The 25,997-nt window shown below is 40.3% G+C and overlaps 1 protein-coding gene across 1 annotated transcript; it reads left to right on the top strand.

The window, feature by feature from the left end:
• The first annotated feature begins 21,937 nt into the window (after positions 1–21,937).
• On the top strand, positions 21,938–25,157 carry LOC114049770 (interferon regulatory factor 2-binding protein 2-like). The gene is made up of 2 exons (XM_027871179.1): positions 21,938–23,171; positions 23,848–25,157. The coding sequence occupies exons 1-2, from the start codon at positions 22,031–22,033 to the stop codon at positions 24,555–24,557; spliced, it is 1,851 nt and encodes a 616-aa protein (XP_027726980.1). The 5' UTR covers positions 21,938–22,030; the 3' UTR covers positions 24,558–25,157.
• Positions 25,158–25,997: the final 840 nt, after the last annotated feature.

Below are 25,997 nucleotides of genomic sequence, written 5' to 3'. Positions count from 1 at the left end.
TCATGGCCTACATATACATCAAGAGTACCCTTCATGAAAATATTTTCATCAGATATTTCACAGATGATTTAAATACATCTTTTTAGCCCAACAATTGAACAGGGCATCGAGAACACAAAAATTCACTATGTTCATCATCTGTTTACTTAAATCTATTTGAATTGGTGATAACTGAAATTTATATATCACTTTAAAGTTGTTTTACAAACATCTCACTCATGGCTCACAACAACTTATGATGTAAGTACTGTAAGTATTGTTATCCTCATTTTACATATGAGGAAAATGAGGCTCAAAGTAATTACATGACTTGTCCACAATTACTCTGTACATCTCTGATGTGGGATTTGAATCCTTACTCCTAAGTCAGATACTCAATGTACTATGGCACACTATCTCTCATATACCAACAGGCAAAGTGGTGTAGTTGGTAGCTGATCCTGGAGTTAGGAAGGTCTGGGTTCAAATCCTATCTCATGTATTTATTAGCTATGTGACACTGGGCAAGTCACTTATTTCCCATGTGCCTCAGGAAATTCTCTAGGATATACTTACAAGCTATTATTATTATGACTGTTATTGACTTGTTTTCTTATACTGACAAATCATTGCTGCTTCATGAATTTGCATTTCTTTTATTCATCTTCTTGTGTGCAAATTATCACTGAATATATGCTGCCCTTAACTTACCCATACTTCCCTCTCCACTCATTGCCCTGTGGATGACCTGAAATTTTGACCCTTTAGAGATTGTTTTATTCCATGATTCATAGAAATATAGAATCACCAGAAAATAGTAGTGGTTAGAAGGCTCATCTCATAAAAAACATGAGATATTTTACAAAAGGCAAAATAAACAACCTGGATTATATAAAATTAAAAATACTATTTTGCAAAAGTAAAATCAGTACACTTACTAGGATAGATAAAGATAGGGGGAGGAAGCTTTACATTAAATAACTCTGATAAAAGCCTAACATCCAAAATCTATAGAGAAGTAACATAAATATATGATTAATAGTTGTTCTCCAATAGAAAAGTAGAGGGTAACTAGGTAGTGCAGCGGATAGAGTGTTGGGCCTGAAGTCAGGAGTCCAATTCTGGCCTCAGACATTTAGATACTAGCTGTGTGACTCTGGGCAAGTCACTTAACTCTGTTTGTCTCATTTTCCTCATATGTAAAATGAGTTGGAGAAGGAAACGGCAAACCATTCCAGTATCTTTTCCAAGAAAACCCCAAATGGGGTCATGAAGAGTCAGACATGACTGAAATAACCAAACAACAACAGCAAAATACCAGTGATCCAAGGATATGAACATTTTTTCAAAAGGGGAAATACAAACTCAACAACCACCAGAAAGGATGTTCAAAATCATTAATAATCACAGAAATGTAAATTAAGGTAACACTGAACTATCACATCACATCCATAAAGCTAGCCAAGATGCAAAGAGAAAAGAAAGCCTATTGTTGGAGAGGCTGTGAGAAGACAGGAATATGAATTCACTCCCAGTGGAATTACAAATTAGTTTAAATGTATGTGAAAATGATTTCAAATTATTTAGGGAAAGTAAAAACTTTTATACCCTTTGGCTCAGAGGTTCTGCTACTAAGATTATATCCAAGAATATTACCGACAGCAAGAAAAGACAAAATGCTCAGAAGTGTTCATAGAACCATTATTTGTAATAACAAGAATTTGGGAACAAAGAATGAGCCCAATAAATGGGTAATGGCTGAACAAATCATGGTATATAAATACAACTGAATGTTACTTCATTATCAGGAATGATTAATGATGAGTACAAAGAATTCAGAGAAACATGGGAACACTTGTAATTGGTAAAAGAAGAGAAGAAAGCAGAGCCAAAAGAAAACAAACAAGGTTACCCAAATTAAACTATAAGATTCTATGAGGGAGGATGCTGTCTGCATCCAGAGAAAGAACTGATATATGTGTGTGTATGTGTGTGTATTTATATATATATATATATATATATATACACACACACACACCATATCTGTGTCTAATAGTAACCCTCTTGGGGGGGAAGGAAAAAAAGAAAGTTACATGATAACTTTGTTGTGTATTTAAAAGGAATAGCAAGTTGTACATCATAAATCTGCAATTTCAGGTGCAATTCTCTTTTTTTCTATTCCACTTTGTTATGAAAATGTTGGTTTTATTTCTTAAGTTCAAAAGAAAAAAGAGAAGTTTTTTTTAAAAAAAGAGGAGAAACAAGGTCTTCAGCAATGTTAATAATGTCAAGTTGGAGAGGTAACAAAAGTGCAGTGAGTTACAACGGTTACTATAGTTTCAAATAAAAAAAAGCATAAAACTCTTCCTTCTACTAGGTACTTAAGAAATATCTGTGTATTGGTTAATTTTCAATAAGCAATTTTTTGGAAAATGTACCTTGTAATGGAGTTGTGGGAGGGGGTGGATTTATTAATACATGGCTGTTATCTTAAAGTAAAATGTGTCAATACATTTCTTTTTAAAGAAAAGACAGGTTGTTCTGTCAAGGATTAGTTTGAGATCATTAAAAGGATTATGCAGTTTGCCAAATGCAATATAGCCGGTTCTTTTCCTTCTGTTCACTTCTCTGTCCAACTCTACTTATGTACTCAATGGATTGGTCATCCAAGTACAAGTCTAAACAACAGGCATTTTTCATGCATTTAGTTTTTCCTGTGTGGATTGTCACTCAATCTCTTTTGAGTGGTTATATTTCTCATTGAAAAGACCCTTGGGAACTTGATGACTCCCTGATCCTTGCAGTTCCTAGAATCCCCTTTCTGCTGAAAGTACTTTGCATTTGATTATGTAAATACATGGTGTTTGTACCTGTGTTCTCTACACCACAGTGTCTTGCCCATTGCAGTCATTTAATAAGTTTGTTGAATGAATGAGAACAATGTCATTCATAAACAGAAGCAAGTGGAAGACAGCTAGCTCCATTTATAGATAATCCTTCTTTCATTTGGACACTATTGAGAACGTCCTCCATGATTCTGCTAACACATTGGACTATAATGTCTTTTTGTTTTATGCCTCAGTTGATATTGGTAACCACAGTATATTTGAATTAAGTTACCTTTGTGGTTACAACTATGGAATTATACAAAACTCCTGCACAGAAACAATTACAGAGATCATTTTCTTCAGTGACTTTCTGAGTATGAGTATTAAGTTATAGAAGAAATTTTAAAACTATGTTTTACTCTACTGAAAACAATAAGATCAAAATGAGTTGCGTACAATTGTAATGACCAAAATTGACCTGGATGAAGAAATGAAGAAATGTATCTTCCTTTATTCATTATAGAGATAGGAGGTTATGGGTGTGCAATGCTACGTATATGATCAACTTTGGTCAATACGCCAGTTATTTTTTCTTAACTATTTTTTGTCTTCTTTGTTATAAGGTAAGGATTATGGGGTAGAGGAGGGGGAAAGGGTATATTTTGAAATGACCATGGTATAAAAATAAAAGATTCCAGAAAACAAGGAAACAAAAAACAAATATAATTCTAAATAAATAAATATTGAATAAATGGAATCAGTATGACTAATTAATAATGATTCAATTATAAAGTGTTTTGTAAATTTTGGGTTTTAGGTAAAAATGCAAGGTGTTAGTTGCCCCCCAAAGAATTTCATTGATTTAATACCTATCTCAAAGGGTTGTTGTGAAGGAAATACTTTGCAAACTTATAACTTACTACTCATTACTTTGTAAAAACTAATATATAAATATATTACTCTCATTAATGTTTTTGTTTTTTCTTCAGTTTTCAGGAATGTGGTATGGCCAAGTTCCTCACATAGACATTTGCTTTAAATGTCAGAGTAATTTGGGAACAAATTTACCAAAACTCATTTGTATTTACATTTTAGCTGTCCATGATTAGATTTCACGTAAACATTCTGTATTTATAAACACATTTCAGGAAATACATTTTACTATTTCTGTCTACCAATTGTCTTCCTTCAAGGATCAAGCCTGGGCTGCTCCTCTGTATCTCTCATCTTATGCATGCAAACTTTAATTCTTGCCACCTTTTTGCATAGCTATGATCCATATGCCATCTAACTATAAAGTATCAGTTTTAGATGTAGGAGAGATTATGGCTAATGAATAATAGAAGTTTGCTCATAGAAACAACCATTACTTATAAATATTAGATATTTTTACAGTTTATTTATTTTTATTTTCTAGAATATATATGTATATACATACACATATGTATGTATATGTGCACACACCTATGTTTTGTGTGAGTACATGACAGAGAGAATGAGACAGAGATAGAGAGACACACCCAATCACACATAATCAAGGCAAAGAATGAAAAAAATAAAGCTAAAAGTTTAGAGATTTTATGGGAAGAATTTGATTATTAAATGCCTTAAGCCTAAATAATATTTTATTAAATAATACAATATTTCAAGGATCTGAGATTTCATCAGTGTGGGTCCTCTTCCAACACTAATTAATCACAACCCTCTTCATGTCTTAGGAGGTAGTTTCCTCTATCGCTTTGGCCAAAACTTTCACCTGGTAACCAACTCTCTGACGGTAATTCTCCAAGAACTTAGCTATACTGATCTTATGACCTATCACTAGGCCTGGATCTAAAGGCTTTCTAGTCTGATGAGAGAACATGTCCTGCTGGCACAAGCTGCGAGAACCCAGAGTCATCTTTGTTCCACAGAATCACAGAATTTTAGAACTGGAAGGGAACTCAGTGGCCATCTAGTCCAATCCATACATAAAAGGCACCCCCCACCATGACACATCTAACAAATGGTCATGTAGCCTCCAATGGAGGGAAACCCATTATCTCTTAAGGCAGCCCATTCCATTTCTAGATAGGTCTAATTGTTTAAAAGTTGACTTCAAGCCTAAATTTTGTTCCCTGTGACTTCCACCTAATGTTCCTGGTTCTGACTTCTGGAACCAAAGTGAATAAGGCTAATCCTTTCTACACATCACAGTCTTTTCAATTCCTGAAGACAGCCATCGTCTTCTCCTTGAATTTTCTCTTCTCCAGGCTAAATATCCCTACTTCATTCAATCAATCAATTTAGGAATAAAAATGGAAAGACACACAGAGAAACAGTTCTGATGAAGGGCAAAAAGAGAGTTGTAAAGATGAGAGAGTTGTCAAGTGACTGATTTGGATGTACCAAAGCCTCACCAACCAATGTCAAATTTTAAAAGATAAATATGGAAGACAGAAACAAAGGCAGGTAACAGAAATTGAATAAAGGCCATGGCGTGGTCATATAAGACTAGAATCCAGACTGCTAATGTTTAAAATGAATCAAGTCTTGAAGTCGGGGAAAAACTTTTAAACAATTAGAGCTAACTAGCTCTATCTAAACTTCCTAAGATTCAAGGCCCTTCACCATTTTGGTTGCCCTCCTCTGGATAATCCCACCTTCTTAATGTCATTAAACCATGGGGATCAAGAGGATTGAATGCAGAGGGACCACTTATTACCTTCTTGCGCCTTGAAACTATTTTTCTTAATGTAGTCCAATATTACTTTAGCTCTATTGGCTACTCAAACTGCCAGCACAATTGAGCTTGTAGTCCACTAAAACCCCCAGATCTTTTTTCAAATGAAAAACATGCTTTCTTAATTCTGTTGTTGTTGTTCATCCTTTGTTCTCAAAGAGGACCTATGACATCAGGAGGGTGATGTCTTGACTTGCAAGTGAATTGGATTTAAGTGAGGCGGAACTTTGCAAAGTTCTCAGTCTCACTCTCTCCTCCAGAGTCATCAGAGTTCAGTGGAAAGACATAGCTCAGGATGACTTGGCAATGGCCCCACAGTGGGAGACTTTGGCCTTTTTAAACTAAGGTCTTTCCCAGGTCTTAGCTTGTCTGAGGCAACACCCATTCAGTGATTAAGGTTAGGTAAGAATTGAGGCAAAAGATGGCCTAGTTTGCCTTTATAAAAGAATCATTCAGGAAGGGGAAGACCCTCAGAGTTTCTGGCCAAAACAGAAACAGTTGCTATTTATATTCACTCTGAGCCATCAAAACCCAAACAATGAGCAAGTGAGGCTCTGGGACCTATTATTGGCCAATTAGTAAGAGCCAGAGTGATTTGGGTCTTTAATTCTATACAGAAGAGGCTGATTTCCAGAACTCAATTTAAGACTTTACATTTTCCCTATTGAATTTCATCTTATTAGATTCTATCCAGTGTTGAATCTTTTGGAACCTGCCTATTATAGTCAGTGTGTTAACTATCCCTTACAGGGGCAGCCAGATGATGCAGTGGATAGACCATTGGCCTTGGAGTCAGGAGGACCTGAGTGCAAATCCAGTTTCAGACCAGACACTTGACATTTACTAGCTGTGTGACCCTAGGCAAGTCACTTAACCCCAATTTCCTCAACAACAACAAAAAAACAACTATCCCTCATAGCTTTGTGTCATTTGAAAATTTGATGAACCCACCATCTATCCTTTTACTGAATCAGTAATAAAATGTTAAATGGCATAGGGTCAAGCAGGGATCCTTAGGTCACTTCACTGGAGACCTCTTGCCAAGTTGACATTGAATCTTTAACCAATGTTTTTTGAGTCCAGTCATTCAACTAACTTTACATCCATCTAATTATATTATGATCCATCTTTTCCATAAGGATAGTATGGGATCGTTTATCAAACAGTATAAACTACATCTATAGTATCTGCTTAATCTACTAATTTGTTAACTGTCAAAGAAAGAAATAAGTTCTGTCTACATAACCTGTACCATATGAAGCTATGTTCCAAATGCTCCTTTTCTATATGTCCACTAACAATCTATTTAGTGAACCACTGGAGAATTTTCCTAAGAATCTAAGTCAAGGTCACTGGCCTAGAGTTTTCATACTCTGTTCTTTTCTCTCTTTTTTGAAAATCAAGACAACGTTCTCTCCTTCAATCCTATGGCATAGGTCCTATTTCATATAATTTATCATATAGCATTAAAAGTGATTTAGTAATCACACTTGCCAGTCCTTTCAGTAACTGAGGATGTAGTTCATTTCGACTAGATGATATAAATTCACCAAAAGCAAATAGGTGCTCACTTTGGCTATCAGCTCCCTTTAAGGTATGTTTATTCTGTTGTTTGCAGGACAAATGTTATTCTCCATGGCAGAGAAAAGAGAAACAAAACAATTACTGAGCAGCTTTGCCTTCTGTCTGTTGTCAGTTATCACGGTACCATTAACCCCAAGCAAATGTTTTCTCATTCTTTGATTCTCCTTTTTTCTCTAAAATCCTAAACTTTTCCCCAGTCCTCATCTTCCTTCACTGGCCTGGATTCATTTTAAGCATTAGCAGTCCTGTTACCTACCTTTGTTTTTATCTTCATTAGTTATCTTTTAAAATTCGACATTAGTTGGTGAGGCTTTGGTACATCCAGATTAGTCACTTCACAACTCCCTCATCCCTCCCTTTTTGCCCATCAGAACTGTTTCTCTGTGTGTCTTCCCATTTTTATTCCTAAGTTTTCCATTCTTCCTGGGCTGACTTCTTAGTCCGTGGGATGAGACTTTTCTTTCCTCTGAGCTCAGTGATGAGGAATTAAAGTAGGATCTTAGATTTAGAGCTAGACTTTAATTGAAGGCATTATTAAATATATGCACAAAATAATTACAGTTCATTTTACTAGAAAAATACTGTTATCTTGCTGAGCACATTAGACTGGAACAAATAAGCAGCAGAGCAGATCATCAAAACACAATTTGGTAAAGCGAAATGTCATCACTGATTAGAATCCCAGAAGATACATTTTCTTTCTTTGAAGAGGAATTTGTTTAATTCATGTTGGTCAACAGCTATTTTACGAAGATAAAAACAGTAGACTGTACACTCTTTGAGGACAAGGATTATCATTTTTAATTTCCCTGTGTTTAACACAATGTCTTGCCCATGGTAGGCACATAAATATTTGCTGAATTAATTTGTGGAATTAATGCTCATTTGAACAATGAGTTACAGTCATTTTGCTGGTAGTAATAGTTTAGTAATATAGGAATAGTTTATACATAGTAATAGCTTACACATCTATCACTTTACAATTTCCAAAGAATATCTTTCACAATGGTCTCATGTTGAGTATTGTTATCCGTACTTAATAGATAAGGAAAATGAGGTTGTTGGATCACCATGTATATCACACGTCCTAACTGCTTCTCTTGGGTATAGCCCAAGACTCTATCTGGGACTCTTTTCTTTCTCTACATTCTCTCTCTCTCTCTCTCTCTCTCTCTCTCTCTCTCTCTCTCTCTCTTTTTACCTCATCAGCTTAAAAAGGCTTAAGTATCATCTTTATAAAGATGGCTCCCAGATCTAAATAGCCTTTCTGCTGAGTTCTAATTCTGCATCTCTAACTACCTTTTGAAGCCTTCAGACTGAATATTTCGGAGACATCTCAAACTCACCGTGTCCAAAACAGAATTCATTATCTATCCATTTCAACCCATTCCTCTTCCAAACTCCTCCATCTCTTTTAAGGCCACCATCATCCTTTCAGATTCTAATGCCAGCCTTTTCTTTAACTCCACATATCCAGTCAGTTGCTAAATCTTGTCATGTTTTCCTCCACAACATCTCTTGAATCTGTTTCCTTCTGTTCCCTCACATAACCACCACCTCTGGGACTCCTGCAAAAGGCTCCTAATTGTCCTCCTTCCTAAAATACAAGTCTGATTGTGTCATTTCCCTGCTTAATAAATTCCAGGGTCTCTTTGTTACCTGTAGGATCAAATACAAATTCCTCTGCTTGGCATTTATAGTTCTTTACAACCTATCCCCAACCTACCTTTCCAGCCTTATCACATATTATTCCCCTTTAAGCACATCAAGATCCATCCAAACTGGCCTTCTTAATCTTCCTCTTACATGATGCTCCATCTCCTCCTTTCCTTGTGCCTGTGTTCCAGCTATCTCCCCAGGCCTAGAATATATTCCCTCTTCTCCTTCACCTCTTAGAATCATAGTTTCTACAAAGCTCAGCTCAAATCACACCTTCTATATCAGAGGTTCTTAACATTTTTTGTATCATGAGTCCCTTAAGCAGTCCGATGAAGCCTATGGACTCCTCAGAATAATATTTTCAAATGCGTAAAATAAAATATACAGCATTACAAAGGAAAGCAATTATATCAAAATAAAAATGTATTGTCTTCCATCCAAGTTCATGGGGTTCCATGACAATAATCTATAGACCCCTTGAGCCCATGGACCCTATGTTAACAATCCCTTTTCTACATGAAGCTTTTCTTGATCCCCAGGTGTTAGGCCTCTCCCCCTAAGTTACCTTGTTTTAAATTTTGTTTGTATTTTGTATACTATTATACATGTAAAGGGGGACATGTGTACGAATACCTCTCTGTAGTTGAGTCAGAAGGGGCAACATGATTAGCTAAACAGAAAACCAGTCATGCCTCTGAGGGCTATTAAAAGGCTGAATCGGTAGCTTTACAGAAATTTTGAGTGAGAGCCACTAGTAGAGAAGATCCCTGCTGAGTGGGGAAGAAGAATGGAATTTCTTTCTCCTTCCGTTCCAAGTTGGCCATGTAGCTTTGAAGGTAAACTATTTGACCACAAGGAGATAGTATATCCAGGAAGGGAGCTGAGACACACACTCCAGACAGGTAAGTAAGTATACACATAAACAATTACCAAGGGAAGAAGCAGATCCAAGGAGTGTGACTCCTAGCAATAGAACATTTGTATATCACTTTTAAGGTTTGCAAAATGCTTCCCTCACAACATTCCTATTGGGTAGGTAGTTAAAAAATATTTGCTCTCTGTGGAGAACAAAAGATCTGTGAATCAAGCTGAGCAACTTGCCCAGCAGAGAGACCTTGAACCCCAGGGGAGCTGACTGAGGACTTTACAAAGAAAGGGAGATCTTCCATGCTGCCCAGTAGCAGGTGTGAGTTGCCTTGCCACACATAATAATAATAACAATAATAATAATAATAGCACTTATATATTGCCTACTATATGTCAGGTACTATGCTAAATGCTTTACAAATATCTCATTTGATCCTTACAACTCTAGGAAGTAGGTGCTATTATTATCTATATTTTACAGTTGAGGAAACTGAGGCAGACAAAGGTTAAATGACTTGTCCAGAGTCACACAGTTAGTAAGTATCTGGGACTGGATTTGAACTCTGGTCTTCCTGACACATCTTATATGTGTATCTTGCCACCACTGTATTCTAAGTTTCACCCATTTATCCTATGGATGTTGCCTGAATTTATGGGAAAGTGTGATCTAGATTTATGGGGGATGGAGAGTCCTTTGTAACTACTATTTTTGCTACGCCATTTAAGGAAATATCTTTCCTAAGAGCTAAGTGAGTCTATTGGCCAGTGGTTAACAGAAAGCATACTAGTGTTAGTTAGCTTTCCTGCTAACCAGATTGAAGCAGGCTCTATGGAGAGCTTGGAGTTTGGTAAGACATAGAAGACACCAAAGTCATTCACTGCATCCCAGAACATCACCAGTCGTCTTGACTTTTGTCTTGCCACTGGACTTCAGTGACTCTAGGAGAAAGTGTGAGGCTGGTAACTTTGTACAAGTCTGCCTCCCTTTAAATCCAATTCACCAGAAAGTCGGGGAACATCACCCCATGATGTTCTTGGTCCTCTTCAAAAAGGAAGGATGAACAACAGATTGTAAGTTCCTCCAAGGCAGGTACCATTTCATTTTTGATAGGACTCCCTGCCTATCCCCATTTTCTAGCACAGCATATCATATAATAGTGTGTTATTAGTATATTCTAGCATGGCATATAATAAGTAAATGCCTATTGATTGATGAACTGATTGAGATTACCCAATATTACACAGTTAGTAAGAAGAGCCTGTACTCAAGGTCAGGTACCCTAACCTCATATCCAGAGTCCTTTCCATATCAACCTTTCAATGTCCTCTCTTACACATATAAAGTAAAGGTAATAATAACTCTCACAACAATCCTATTAGATAGGTAATAAAAATATCATCCTCATAATAAACTGAGGGGTAGGCATTATTATGATCCCCATTTTAAAGATGAAGGAACTGAGAACCTGAGAAGTTAGATGGTTTACCTCTAATCATGTAAGTCTGGTGAGTTGGAATTTGAGCCCTGGTATCTTGACTCCAGGTTCAATGTTCTACCTACTTTGAATATAATGCTATTAGGATCACGGGATTTAGAACTAGAAGGAATCTTTAAAGATCATATAATCCAACCTCTTCATTTTACAGCTGAAGAAACTGAGGCCCAGGCATGTAAAGTATCTTGCCCAGGGATACACAGTTAGTATATAACAGAGCCATGCCAACACACCTGTATTGCCTCAAAAATAATTGTACCACCTACTTCACATGGCTTTTGTAAGGAAAGCACTTTGTGAATCTTAGAGTAGTGTATAAATGTGATCTATTATTACCATTGTTATATGAGCTATTATAATCATGATTATTGGTGTTACCTCCTTTTTCATCTTGTAAAAACCAAAGTGCAACTTTTGTCAAAGCACTTAAGAGTTTAGGTGATAGAAATAGATATTCATTATTTGTACAGCACATCTAAGAAATCCAAATCACATAAAGACCCCATGGAACATCAAACTCCTTCCCTGACTCAAGTTTACAGAGACAAAATGTGAAGCAGGGAAGAGGAAAGTAATTTTATTGAAGTTCAAAGATGAAATTATGATTGAAAATCCAGGTCCCTATAATTCCTTGTACAGGGTTCTATTCCCTAGACCACCCTGTCTTTCATTTTGGCATACTGTCTACATGGACCTATTTTTAGCTAGCACCCTGGAATATAAAATTATACATTTTTGATAATGTGAAGATCATTGCTGTTCTTTAGTTTAACTCACAAAAGGAGAAGTTTATGACATGTTCTTCCCTCAAAACTCTCTTGAATTCCAACTCAAAAGATTGCATGATCTACTACATTGTATTCTATAACTAACTGGTTCAGAAAATTTATTCAGCTAAATTCCTGTTACAGATACTTCTTTTGGGAAAGCACAAAGAAGCTTTCTACTACATTTTCTGATAAAAACTCTGAAATCCAAAATGGATTCTAGTTTTCTATCTCAATTTCTCTGTTTTGTCTTTGGTAAGTAGCTTCATATATTGATTTGGATCAAATGCAAAATTTGGCCATACAGATTGTTAAATAGGAGATAGCATTTGGGGAGAAGAATTTCCCTTTATTGCTAATTTCTTTCCTTTTTTACTATTTCAGGCAGAGGATACATATTATTTTTATACAGATTATACATACTTAATCATGCAAAACATATTTTCATATTAGTCATATTGTAAAAGAAAACACTGACCAAAATAAAAACCAAAGAAAAATAAAGTAAAAAAAAGTATGCTTCGATCTATATTCAGATTCCAACAATTCTTTCTCTGGGGATAGATAGCATTTTTCATGATAAGTCCTTCAGAGTCATCTTGGATCATTGTATTGCTCAAAAGTTTGGTAGTTTTTAAATTATCTCTCCTGGGATCTGTTTTCCAGATTTTTTTCTAATAAGATATTTCACATTGTCTTCTATTTTTTTTTCATTCTTTTGGTTTTGTTTTATTGTTTCTTGATGTCTCATGGAGTCATTCACTTCCACTCCCTCAATTCTAATTTTTAAGGAATTATTTTCTTCATTGAAGTTTTGTACCTCCTTTTCCATTTGGCCAATTCTGTTTTTTAATCAGTTCTTCTCTTCAGTAAATTTGTTTATCTTTTTCCATTCAGTCAATTCTGCTTTTCAAGGCATTCTTGTCCTCATTGGATTTTTACCATTTGGCATATTCTGTTTTTTAAGGTGTTATTTTCTTTAGTATTTTTTGATGCCTCCTTTACAAAGCTGTTGACTCTTTTTTCATGATTTTCTTGCATCATTTTCATTTCTTTTTTCAATTTTCCCTTTACCTCTCTTACTTGATTTTTAAAATCCTTTTTGAGCTCTTCCATGGCCTGAGGCCAATTCATATTTTTTTCTTGGAGGCTTGGGATGTAGGACTTTTAACTTTGCTGTCTTCTTGAGTGTGAGTTTTGATCTTCCTTGTTACCATTGTAACTTTCTATGGTCAAAATGTTTTCTGTTGTTTGCTTATTTTCCCAGCCTATTTCTTGACTTTTAACTCTTTGCTAAAGTGGGGCTCTGTTTCCAGGGTGGAGTGTGCACTGTTCCAAGCTTCAGGGGTTTTGTGTACCTGTTTTCAGAGAAACTTCTAAGGACCTGGAAGTTTTCACTTTTTTCCAAGGTGGTATGACCTAAGGAGAGATGTGTTTACTGCTCTCCTGGCCTATGCTGTGGTCTGTCCTGGAACTGTGATGGAGGTCCCTGCTCCACTGTGGCCTGAAATCTCTGATGTGCTACTGCTCCTCCTTGCCCTGGGACTGCCACCCAGAACTTCAACCTGGTCAAAGCAACAGAGTCCTGCTCCCAGTGCCAGCAATGAGACCCCTATAATCTCCTCTGACCAGTTGTTCAACTCCTTTACCATCTGTGGGCTGAGAACTCTGGAAGCAGCCTCTGTAGCTGCTGATTCTATTGCTAATTTCTTGCGGGTTTTTTTTTTTTGTTTTTTGGGGTTTTTTTTGCTTTTTGGTGAGGCAATTGAGATTAAGTGACTTGCTCAGGGTCACACAGCTAGTAAGTGTCAAGTGGCAAAGGCCAGATTTGAACTCAGGTCCTCCTGACTCCAAGGCCGGAGCTCTATCCACTGCGCCACCTAGCTGCCCCTATTTTTCTTTTTTCAATGACACCTGCCACATTGGAATTGTATAACTGGAAATGTGGTGATCAATACTGAAATTCTACAGCAAATTAATTGATTTTATGAGTTCCAATTTTTTTATTTTTAACGGAATTGGGCAGAGAGGTTGATTTACCACTGGAAGTAGAGAATTCCAATTTGAAAACTATTGGGGTTAAACTTCCGGCTAAACCCATTTCTGATCTGAAGCAACATGACTTAGTGGATTCGAACCTTGGTTTAAATACTTACTAGTGTAGGATACTTACTAGTATCAGATACTTACTAGTATAGAACCTTGAGAAAGTCTTTTAACCCCTTTCAGCCTGTTTCCTCATCTCTAAGATGGCAATAATAATAACACACACTTCACAGAGTTCTTGTGAGGATCCAGTGAAATAATGTATGTAAAACACTTTGTACATTTTAATGGCTTCACCAGCCCCCAAATCAATACTTGGTTAAAAGCAGGATAATCCAGTGTCGAGTTGTATGATATTTAAAGAAACCCAGATTAGACAGATCAGAGTGGTGACTGTCTCCCACCTCTCACATCTGGAAATATCTCTTGTAAATATATATTCTTCTTTGGATTTAGTGTCCTTTGAACTGCTCGAGGATTTTCTTGATTTCCCCAAGTGTGTTATAAATATCTGTGCAACAGACCCTAACTCACAGGAGATGACATCACTTTTGCTGGGCCTCTGAACTCTGTCTGTGGAAACTTGAAAAATTATAAATTATTAGGTTTCAAAAACATGTATTTTTGCAAACATCCTTCCTTTTTGTTAAAAACTGGTAACTACAAAAGTAGAGAGTGATGTCTATCAGTAGCAATCATGCTATTAGGACCAGTTTGCTGAACTGTTTTCAGGGACTGTATGTTGTAGTCATTTTAGGGGGAAGGAGGGATGATGTTTGCAGGGAAATATCTGTTGGGCAGAAAGATAATATACCAATTTTAAAAAGAGTGCTTTAAGACCCTGTTTTTAGTAACAATAACATATTGCATAGGACAGTGGACAAAGCATCTGAGGCTTAGTTTTTAGTCTTGATTTTGCCATTTACTTTAGTCTGACCTTGGGCAAATCACTTAACCTCTTAACACTTCAGATTTTCAATGTGGGAATTAGGATGACAATACATTAATATTAATGCTGGAATTTTATTTCATAATTATTGCATAAAAACTATAAACGCAAAACCATTTTACTGTTCTTAACCTTTTATGTTTCTTAGAAAATTCTTTCAATCGTCTCAACTGAATAATTGCATTGCACCTTTCTGATAACTAATGTGTATGCATTTTAAGCAACCAAGTTAATGAAAAGAAATTTAGCATACTCATTTTCCCCCTAAATTTTGATTGTGAAGTTAGTTTATTACCTCCGGTCTCTCAACTCACCAATTCATCCACCACTCAGCTGCCAAAATAATCTTCCCAAAGCACCTTTTAAATGTTATCTCCCTGCTCAAAAAGCTTCAATAACTCCCCATTGCCTGTAGGATAAAATCCAAACTCCTTTATCATTTAAAATGCAGTGTTGTCCCAACCTATCTTTCCAGACTAATTTTACTTTACTCTCTTTCATTCGCTCTACCATTCAGCCAAACTGGCTGTTTCTAATATGTGATATTCCATCTCCCATCTTTGGCTTTTGAACAAGTTGTCTACCATACCTGGAATGGACTCTAATCACTGCAGTCACTTAGAATACCTAGTTTCTGTTAGTGCTCAGCTCAAGGACTACTCCCCTACCTCAAGCTGTTCCTGATTTCACTGGTTATCAATGATGTCCAACAACCTCCTCCCAATTACCTTTTACATTTTTATTTACTTATTTGTATTTCCTTATAGGCAAACATGTTGTATTCAATCATCCCCCTCCCCAATAAACTTCCAGCTAAACCCATTTCTGATCTGAAGCAACATGACTTAGTGGATTCGAACCTTAGTTTGAATACTTACTAGTGTAGGATACTTATGAGTATCAGATACTTACTAGTATAGAACCTTGAGAAAGTCTTTTAACCCCTTTCAGCCTGTTTCCTCATCTCTAAGATGGCAATAATAATAACACACACTTCACAGAGTTCTTGTGAGGGTCCAATGAGATAATGTATGTAAAACACTTTGTAAGTTCCCTGAGGGTACAAACTGTTTTCATTTTGATTTTTATATTCCCAATGCCTAGGAAAGTGCCTGGCACAGAATAAGGAATAAATATTTGTTGAATAAATGAGTAAGCATTATCTTCCTTTTAGTGAATATTTTGTGTATTGTATATCCCCAGCACCTCATACAGTGCCTTGTGTACTGTAGAAGCTTAAAAAATGTTTGTTGACTTGAACTAAATTGCATAAGGTAACTCCACATTGAACTGAGAAATTAATCCAAAAGAGTGAGTTCCATCATGCTGTTTTTCAAAAAGCCAATAAAAGAGCTCCATATAAAGTATGTCTGGCATCAAATGACTATTGAATCCTTTCCAGTTCTCCTACAAATTTTCTTGCAAACTGAGCTAGTGTGGTGACCTCAATCTCTCCTTTGTCTGTATTTTTCACTCAGGCTCTTTAAATTCTGACACAGTAGGTAGTCAGCCTACCTCATGACCCCAAATTTTACTATAAATGAGAGCTTGTAAATATGTTTACACATAAGCTGATGATTAACAGCATATGTACATAATATATGGGTGATTAAGAGCTCCTTCAACTTTATTTGGCCTGATTCTCAGACCCTCCACAAAGAGTTTATCTCCCTCAGATGCAGAGATCCCTTCAATTATCCGTGTGCACAAGACAGATATAGTCTACAAGGAAAGGTAACATGAACAGAATATATTTCCAAAGGTATATATTTGCAATTTAGAAAATAAAATAGAATTATATATGTAATTATATTATTTAATTTAGCCTGTTTCATCTATTTCAGAAGCTTTTTTAAAAGAAAAAAATTTTTTGAATTTACCTAAGATTGTCCTGCAGTTTCTTAGACTTTTACCTAAACGTAGTGAACCCAGAGTAGAGCCCACAGGAAATCCAAGTAATTGCTTTTAGAGTTGTGTTCTCACCCACCCTCCACCTCCAAATATCCCCAGAGACACAATTCTGTAAGTTTTAGTTTGCAAAATCATACCAGGAACTGCACTCTGAAAAGGAAGGCTGTGATTTCACATCTAGATTTGATATGAAATCAATGAATTCAGTGAAGTCACCATAGTAATACCTCCCCAAACTATCAATGAAATCACACTCTTCTTACTCATAATATAGTATTACATCCAGTAATGGGGAAATACGGTTATATTCTCTTCTAGTTCAATAGCCTTATGCAGCTTCATGTCAGTACTGCTGAACTCCATTAGGTGTCCTCTACTTGTAACTATTTCTATATACTGTACTATATGTGCAAGGTTACAATGCGGTTGTCAAGAGGAATATTGGGGGAGGGGTTGTTAGGATCTGCGGACCCAACTTGTTTTAAAAAGAATTTTTTTTTATACAATGAAAACTTAAATTGTCATTTTGGAGAACCAGTCATTCTAACCTGAAGCTTCAACTATCAATTTTGCTTCCTTTTCTTCCTTTCCATCTTCTTCCTCCTCCACCCTAACTCCTGTTTTTTTTTTTTGCCAGTAATTATTTAAATAGTTTTCCTTTAGCTCCAGTGCTATAATTTTATAAATAGAACCTTAGAAATCAGAGCTGGAAAGGACCAGATTACTTCATCTAGTCCATGCAAGATTGTTCCCCATAGTATATTTTCCTAGTGCTTATGAAAAATTGCAGTTTCTGTGTTTCAGTTAAAATCCATTTACAACTGGCAGGTTTGCTCTCTGCCTTTTCTCCCATGCCTTATAAAAGTTTACATTGCTGATGTGTGTCCACACATGTATTAATATATGAGCTCAAACTGCAATCAGTTTCGCACCCTTGACTCCAAGGGGCAAACACTATAATAATTTTCCTTTGAGAAGACCTGGAGGCTTAAGCAAGAGGGCAGAGGACTACGTGACTAAACCATCCAAACTTCCTCTTTCATAAGTCGTCACATGATGAAGTACAATTACAATTCCTGCCTTGTCTCTGTGAATTGCAGACGCATTGCCTCACCCTAGAAACCCTGCTCCTGTATGTGTGTGGAGGAGGCAGCAATAGCTGCTTCTGCAGCCGATTTGGAAGTGATCCAACTTCAGTCTGAGGAGAGAGGGAGGGAGGGGGGGAGAGAGAGAGAGAGAGAGAGAGAGAGGGCGGTGGGTGGAAGACAAAAACAAAGGTTTGTTTACTTAGTATACATTGATAAACCTGCTTCAGAGCAGCATAAAAGCTCAGGCGGTTTGAAAAACCTTTGATCCAGTATAAGGAATTGCTATTCTGAAAAGCTCAGCATCAAGGCTTAACCCTCTTAAATCTAGAGCCTTTTATGGAAAAGCAGTATAGCACCAAAATAGTTCCCCCCTCCCCATTTTAAAGCAATTCTTTCATCAAGAAAGTTACAATATAGTTTCAATATTAAATAGCCAATGTAAAATTAAAAAAAAGGAAATGCATATTTGAAAAAAAAATAGCTCCTTTGAGACCCTTAGCATCTTTCATGGTTGAATTTATTTTTGGTTATTTCATTGCTTCCCTTTTAGGTGCGAATTCTTAAGAGCTTGGATCTTGATAGTCCTGAACTAGTTTTATGTAAATTAACAAAAGTATGCTTTTAATGGTGAATTTTATTTCACTCAACATTGCAGTTTCTATCTGGTAAAGACATTGCATGTGTAAGTTGAGGAAGGGTCTGTTCTATGGGCATGGAACCTGGACAAAGCCACTAGTCAAATTATGATTCTTGACTTATGCCGCTGTTCAGCAAAATCCCTGTGAGAATGAATGATCGATCACACACTGATGTGGGTAGGGTTATAGGATTCCACTGCGATGTCTCCTTAGCCCACTTTTCGGGGAGAAACATCCTAAGGGGAATGGATATTACCAGCCACAGTTGTAAAGATGAGTTACCTAACCCGTTTGCACTAGACTAGGTCAGGGAGGGTCACATTGTGCCCCAGCTTGCACTGGAGTAAGACCTGGAGTGGTTACATTCTCTCTGTTTATTATAGGGTGAGGCTGGGATTGGGATGAGGAGCGGAGATCCAACAATATGCTTGGGGGAGGCTTTTGAGTTATTAGTAGCACCTTCTTTTTTGGAAATACCCAAGAGGAGACTTATGTGGAGTTTAACATGTAAAAACATTTAAGTTTGGCATTAAAGTACCTCTGTAGTTTTTAGAACAGGTTTTTTCATGTGATTTAAGACTCATCGCAACTGTTTCTCTAAGGGTGTTTTTTTCTCTTCCTTTTGGTTAATCCTTTCAAGCAACCTGGCATTTTGAAGAGCAACAACAAAAGAGGAACGTCAGCGGGATTTTTCCCCCTCTCGCTCCGTACCAATCCAGTTGTAGGAAACATAATATAATTATTACCCTGATCTTGCCACACTTAACTGGTTCATTCCAGTCTAAAGGAGATGTGAACCTGGATTCAGTGAGAGGAAAAAGACTGAAAATGGAAATCTAAAATTCTTAATTGAAGAGGAGTGCTTCCTGTGTTTACTAGCCAACAAATATAATCCAAAAATTAACACAGCAGAATAAAGGGTAAAAATAAAAATTTCAGTTCATTATGTGCATACTAAAACAGTCTACACCACCTCTGTAATTGTAAATCAATCTTCGTGCCAGCCGGGTTTGTTCCTGCAACCATGCTACATATTAACCCCAGCTGAGTGTGTAATTACAAACACACCGCCCTCCCTCCTTCACCAAACTTACAGAAGTAGCCAAGTGTACAACTGTAAACGGCCCCTCTAACCCCTAATGCCAACTGGGTGTCACTGGCTCCAGTCTACTCATCCCTATTCTGAATGAAAGAACGGCCGCAGATTTTATGCTTAAAGTAGGCTTGATATCACTGCAGGATGAAAGAGTATTATAGTGAAGCTTTTTACACCCATCCCTATGTACTGTACAAGCTGCTCTCGCTACCTTTAGTAAAAGTTTAGCCTGACTGAGGGAGGGACCTGAGATCCCAGAAATAGCAGCCGGGAGGCGGTGCCTAGTGCTGTGACGGAGGTGCTGGCTATAGATCTCTCTCTGTTTCTCTCTATCCCTGGAATGTGCATTTCGTTTAATGAGGCTTCAAGTGCCAATTGCATAGAGTCACGTCCCTACCGAGCCTGCGCACAACGCGGCTGAGGCACATGGGGCAGCGGCAGCCTGGGACAAAATGCCAACGTCACAAGTAGCTCCCTTCCCCCTCTCTAACCTACATAAAGCTGCTGCTGCTGCGCTGTAGGGAATGGCGACCCACAGGCAGCTGAGTTTGCAGGCATCACTTCCACGTTGTCCATTGCACACAAACCAACCCAGACTCAAGGAACCGTTTCCTGTTGTAGACACTACTTTATTCTAACCATGGATAGCACATAGACGAAGACACCCCATTTAAACTGTAGTTTGGTGGGTATAATGGTCAGATAACCTGCATAGCATTTGAAATTGTATGGAAGAAATAAGTAATGCATTTGAGAAGAGGGACTCAACATATTTGAGCTCATTCCCCGTAATACTGCAAGTTACACTAGAAAAGGGTTGTTAATGCATTTTGTTTGCACAGCATTCCTTTTCCTTCCCCACATGGAAACCAATGATAAATAGCAAACATAAGCATATTAAGATGGGTAGGTATTTTTAAGTCCGTCTTTTGTCAGTAAAAGTTATTATGTTTCATTTTCCTAAATCAAATGAAAGTAAAAATATTTTCTATAAATGCAACCCGGAACAAATTCTTATTTATAATGCAGCCTTCTTTGAAGTTTTGAACCCACAGTTCAAGTACCATGCAGTGGTTTAAAACGTGATCCTATAAACCGTCCAAAACATAAACAAAACGGCCACCTTGATGTGATTAACAGACGCCAAAGTGACAAAGCTTAGGGGCTGTGGAGGGGGTGGAGGTGTGGATTGCCCTTTAAGGGCGATGTGGGCCAAAAGGACTTTTGAAAATATTCTGGCTGATATGTCAATATAGCGTAGAGGGGGAGCAAGGTGAAGGGGGTGTTGCGCGGGGCGGGGGGGAGGGAGGGAAGAAAGTGAAGGAAAGAAAAACAACAACATTTGCATCACATTCACATTGGAAAGACTTTCTGCTCCTCCCTAAATGCTTCCCTCCCCCTTCAACGGCTTCTGACAAGCCAGCGCTCGGAGCAAGGAGCTGGTTCTTCTTGCAGCTCTTGTTATCTTGGCAGAAGTTCAATGAGCACAGAACTGGGAGGGAGAAAGAGAGAAAAAAAAGAGAAAAAAAAAAAAGAGAGCGAGAAAGGAGGGGGACCCTAACGCGCAGGCGCCTTCGGAGGCTGTCGAAGAATCAAGTCTGTAGAAGTGGAGCAGCCGCGGCGGCAGCAGCAGCAACAGCAACAGCAGCAGCAGCAGCAGCAGTAACAGCGGCAGAGGCAGAGGCAGAGGCAGCGGCGGCAGTAGCAGTGGTAGCTGGGGCTGGGCGGTGACGCCAGCGACTGGGGGAAGCAGTAGGTGGTGGAGGCGACGGCGGCGGCAGCAGCTGTAGTTGTGAGGGACGACTGACTCGGAGAGCCGCGCTGCATAGTAACTCCACGCTGACTCTGCCACCTCGGTGCGGCATGCACCGCCACTCGGGCTAGCTACCCTCGGCGGCTGCACCACATCACCCACCCGCCTCCCTTCCCCCCGCCCCCCTCCACATCCCCACCCCCTTTTCCTCGCTTAGCACCGGCCCCGAAGACCTGCTGCACTCCCCTGCACCAACGCGTCCGGTGTTTGCACCGGTCTGGAGACCTGCTGCAGCCTCAGCTTGCACAGACTCCGGGACCTTGCTGCTGCAACCCCAGCCGCCCTGCAGCAGCCCCCGACGGGCCCGCACGGGGAAAGGGGACCTGCTGCCACCTCGGCTGCACCCTTTTCCTCCCCGCCCCCCGCCCCTTCTGCACTGGGAGCGCTGCACGGGGGCCAAGGTTTCCCGGGGTTTGCCTCGGCCGCGGCTGCAGTTCCAGCCACCACTGCCGCCGCCTCCGCTGGTCGGGGAGTTGCGGGGTTGGAGGGGGGGGAGGGTGCGTGTGTTGCCGGCGGGGGGCGGCGGCGCCTCCTCCTCCTCCTCCTCCACCACTACCACCTCCATCTCCTCCTCCTCCTCTTCGGACATGTCGACCGCGGCTGTGGCGGTGGCGGCCGCTTCCCGGCGGCAGTCATGTTACTTGTGTGACCTGCCCCGCATGCCCTGGGCCATGATCTGGGACTTCACGGAGCCCGTATGCCGAGGCTGCGTCAACTACGAGGGCGCTGACCGGGTCGAGTTTGTCATCGAGACGGCGCGGCAGCTCAAGCGGGCGCACGGCTGCTTCCCGGAGGGCCGCTCCCCGCCGGGCTCGGCCACGGCGGCCGCCTCGAAGCCGCCTCCACTCTCCACCAAGGACATCCTCCTGCAGCAGCAGCAGCAGCAGCAGCAGCAGCAGCTGGGCCACGGCACTGCCGGCGCTGCTGAGGCGGCCTCGCGGGCCCCGCAGGGCCTGGAACGTTACCCCCTGGCGCCCGCCGCCGCCTCGGCCGAACGGGCTCCTCCGAGGCTGGGCTCCGAGTACGGAGCGGGCCGCCAGCCTGCGGGCGGGCCTACGACCCCGCAGCCGCAGCAGCAGCCGCCGCCCCCGCCTCAGCAGCAGCAAGTGAACGGCATCCTGGTGCCCAATGGCTTCTCCAAGCTGGAGGAGCCGCCCGAGCTCAACCGCCAGAGCCCCAACCCGCGGCGCAGCCACGCGGTGCCGCCCACCCTGGTGCCGCTGATGAACGGCTCGGCCGCGCCGCTTCCCGCGGCTTTAAGTCTCAGCGGCCGCGCCGCCGCCGCCTCGCTCGCCGCCATCTCCACCAACGCCAGCACCCCCCTGGGGGCCGCGCAGACCTCCGAGCTGAGCGGCCACAAGCGGCCCAGCTCGGTGTCCAGTGGCGGTGGCGGCGGCGGCGCGGGGACCGAGCACGAGCCGCGGGAGGCGGCCAAGGAGAAGCAGCCCCAGGCTGCTCACCGGGGTCCCGCGGACAACCTGGCGGCCACCGCGGCTGGCGTCTCGGTGCCGGGCGCGGCTGAACTCGGCGGGGAGGGAGGAGGCAAGGGCCGGGGGCCCGGGGAGCAGGACTGGGTGAACAAGCCTAAGACGGTGCGGGACACGCTGCTGGCGCTGCATCAACACGGCCACTCGGGGCCCTTCGAGAGCAAGTTCAAGAAGGAGCCGGCCATGGCCCCCACCAGGATGCTGGGCTTCGAGGCCAACGGCGCCAACGGGGCCAAAGCAGGTAGGCCTCACCTTGCTGGCTCACGGTGGACCGCTTTCGGGGCGGGGGCGGGGAGCGAGTAGGGTGAGGATTTTGGGGGGTGCTTTCCTTTGCCACCTTGCCCCAGCCCCCAGAAACAACAAACACCCGACTTCCTGATCTGCATAAGGCGGAACCATTGCTTAGGTGGCAACGTGTTCATGTGCTGAAGCAGCATAACAGAGATGAGTCAGACTGGGGTGATAGACACTGACAGAGGGTTTTCCTTTCCTAGCACATTCTTGGGATAGGAGTTATGAAGGCCCTAGTCACCTTTTAACCTGTTCAGCAGACATGTATTTAGTCAGATATACACAATCCACTCTATTGTACACACTTGTTGATATTATATCATTTCCTAGATACAGTTTTAAAGAGGCAAGCAAGCACACGTTTCACGTTCTGGTGTGTAGAAGTACATATAGTTTATTTTAAATAAATAAGTTTCTTTTTGTGGCAATATCCTTTTTTTTTCACATCAGTATTCCTGTTAGACACTTTAAAACAGCATATGCTGACACCTACAATTTGGTTATGCATTAAGAATCTTAGGTTAAAAAAAAAAGAATATTGTGGGGTTTTTCTAGACCCTGACTCGGAGGATCACTGCATATGCGTATTTATCTTTTTCCCCCTTTTTTCTTCTTTGTGTTCCTAGTTGCTCGTACAGCAAGGAAGAGGAAAGCTTCCCCAGAACCAGAAGGTGAAGTTGGTCCTCCCAAGATCAATGGAGAGGCACAGCCATGGTTAACAACCCAAACAGAAGGGATGAAAATCCCCATGACTCCCACACCGTTTGTGTCTCCACCACCACCCACTGTCTCACCTCATTCCAACCGGACCACACCGCCAGAAGCGGCTCAGAATGGTCAGTCCCCCATGGCAGCTCTGATCTTAGTAGCAGACAATGCAGGGGGCAATCATGCCTCCAAAGATGCCAACCAAGTTCACTCCACTACCAGGAGGAATAGCAACAGTCCACCTTCTCCATCCTCTATGAACCAAAGAAGGCTGGGCCCCAGAGAAGTGGGGAACCAGGGGTCCAGCACTGGGGGACTGGAACCAGTACACCCCGCCAGCCTCCCGGACTCCTCTTTGGCGGCTAGTGCCCCACTGTGTTGCACCCTGTGCCATGAGCGTCTTGAGGACACCCACTTCGTGCAGTGCCCTTCGGTTCCTTCGCACAAGTTTTGCTTTCCTTGCTCCAGACAAAGCATCAAACAGCAGGGAGCTAGTGGAGAGGTCTATTGTCCCAGTGGGGAGAAATGCCCTCTGGTGGGCTCCAATGTCCCTTGGGCCTTTATGCAGGGGGAAATTGCGACCATTCTTGCTGGAGATGTGAAAGTGAAAAAAGAAAGAGACTCGTGACTTTTCCAGTTTCAGAAAAACCCAATGATCACCCTTATCTAAAACTGCTTGAATTGTGTATATATCTCTCTCTATATATATATCCAAGACAAGGGAAATGTAGACTTCATAAACATGGCTGTATAATTTTGATTTTTTTGAATACATTGTGTTTCTATATTTTTTTTTTGACGACAAAAGGTATGTACTTATAGAGGCATTTTCCTCTTTTGTTAACGTTATTAGCAGATCTTTGTGCTTTATTATCCTGGTGACAGTTACTGTTTAATGTAGGCTGTGACTTGCGCTGCTTTTTTAGAGCACTTGGCAAACCAGAAATGCTTTTAGCTGTATTTGTATGCACTTGTTTTAAAAAGAAAAAAAAGCCAAATACATTTTCTGACATTGTAAGATCGCCTTACTGTCTATTATTCCTTATTCTTGGCCCCTTTCTTTAATCGAAAAGGAGGCAGAATGCTTGAGAAGGAAAGCAAATGGAAGGGACAAGATGGTTAAATGGGGATATCACTATAGGAAATAACAAAGGGGTTCACATCTAAACATTGTCCTTGTATAGTAATAAAAAAGTAGACAAAAAGTCTACTGAATTTTTCTCTACTACTTAAAAGTTCAGTTCTTGGGCCATAGGGTGACTTGTCTGAGAGGCGCTGCTGAGTTAGGGATTTCTGGGATTGTATTGCGTGGTGTGTGTGTGTGTGTGGTTTTTGTTGTTGTTGGTTTTTTTGTTTTTTTGGGGAGGGGGTTGGGTTTTTTTGGTGTGTTTTAAAAAAGCAAACGACTGCTGTTCATGTGATCAGTTGTAAGATTACAAAGCTGCATGCTTTAGTTGATTACATAATGTACAATTTCAGTGATGGAAGGCAATTATAATTGATTGTGGTGTATACAGCATGGCACTGCCATCTTTGAGAAGATCCTAGCTCTGCAGCGCCACTTTATATTTTTTTAAACAACGCCCTAGAAACTCTCGTTTTTTTGTTTTTTTTTTCCTTTGAGAGAAGTCACAAGAGAAGTTGTAGTATAGTGAACTTTGAAATTATTGGGGTGGGGGGAGGGAATCATCAGTTACCTGTAGTATTGTTGCTATTGATGCTATCATCTACATCCTATTTCCAGTTAGTGGTAAATACAGTGTGGTACAATGACAGCAGCAACTGAGGTTCTGCCAGAATTGCCTCCAGGCATATCAGTGACAGCCCAAATGTGGGTGGAGGAAACCTGTAATTTCCTTCTTACATGTGTTTGAAACACAAAGTGAATAAATAATATTGTTCTGAAAAGTGATCAAATAAAATAGTGCAAATGAAAGAAATTAAGAATTTTACAAAAGACATACCCCATTTTAAAAACTATTTTTGGAAACTTGTAAATTGAATTTCTTTTGATCAAAATTTTGCATCAGTAAATGATTTTTTTGAAACCAATAAATCAGTTATTAGA

This window comes from Vombatus ursinus, unplaced genomic scaffold, assembly GCF_900497805.2.
Source record: "Vombatus ursinus unplaced genomic scaffold, bare-nosed wombat genome assembly UNPS02014798.1, whole genome shotgun sequence".
NCBI lineage: Eukaryota > Metazoa > Chordata > Mammalia > Diprotodontia > Vombatidae > Vombatus > Vombatus ursinus.
Note: the sequence above shows the minus strand (reverse complement) of the source record. Positions and strands in the feature narration are given on the sequence as shown.

Coding starts and splice junctions, on each gene's coding strand:
- LOC114049770 (XM_027871179.1), top strand. CDS start 22,031: ATGTCGACCGCGGCTGTGGCGGTGGCGGCCGCTTCCCGGCGGCAGTCA. Junction 23,172..23,847: donor CGCCAACGGGGCCAAAGCAG/GTAGGCCTCACC, acceptor TTGTGTTCCTAG/TTGCTCGTACAGCAAGGAAG.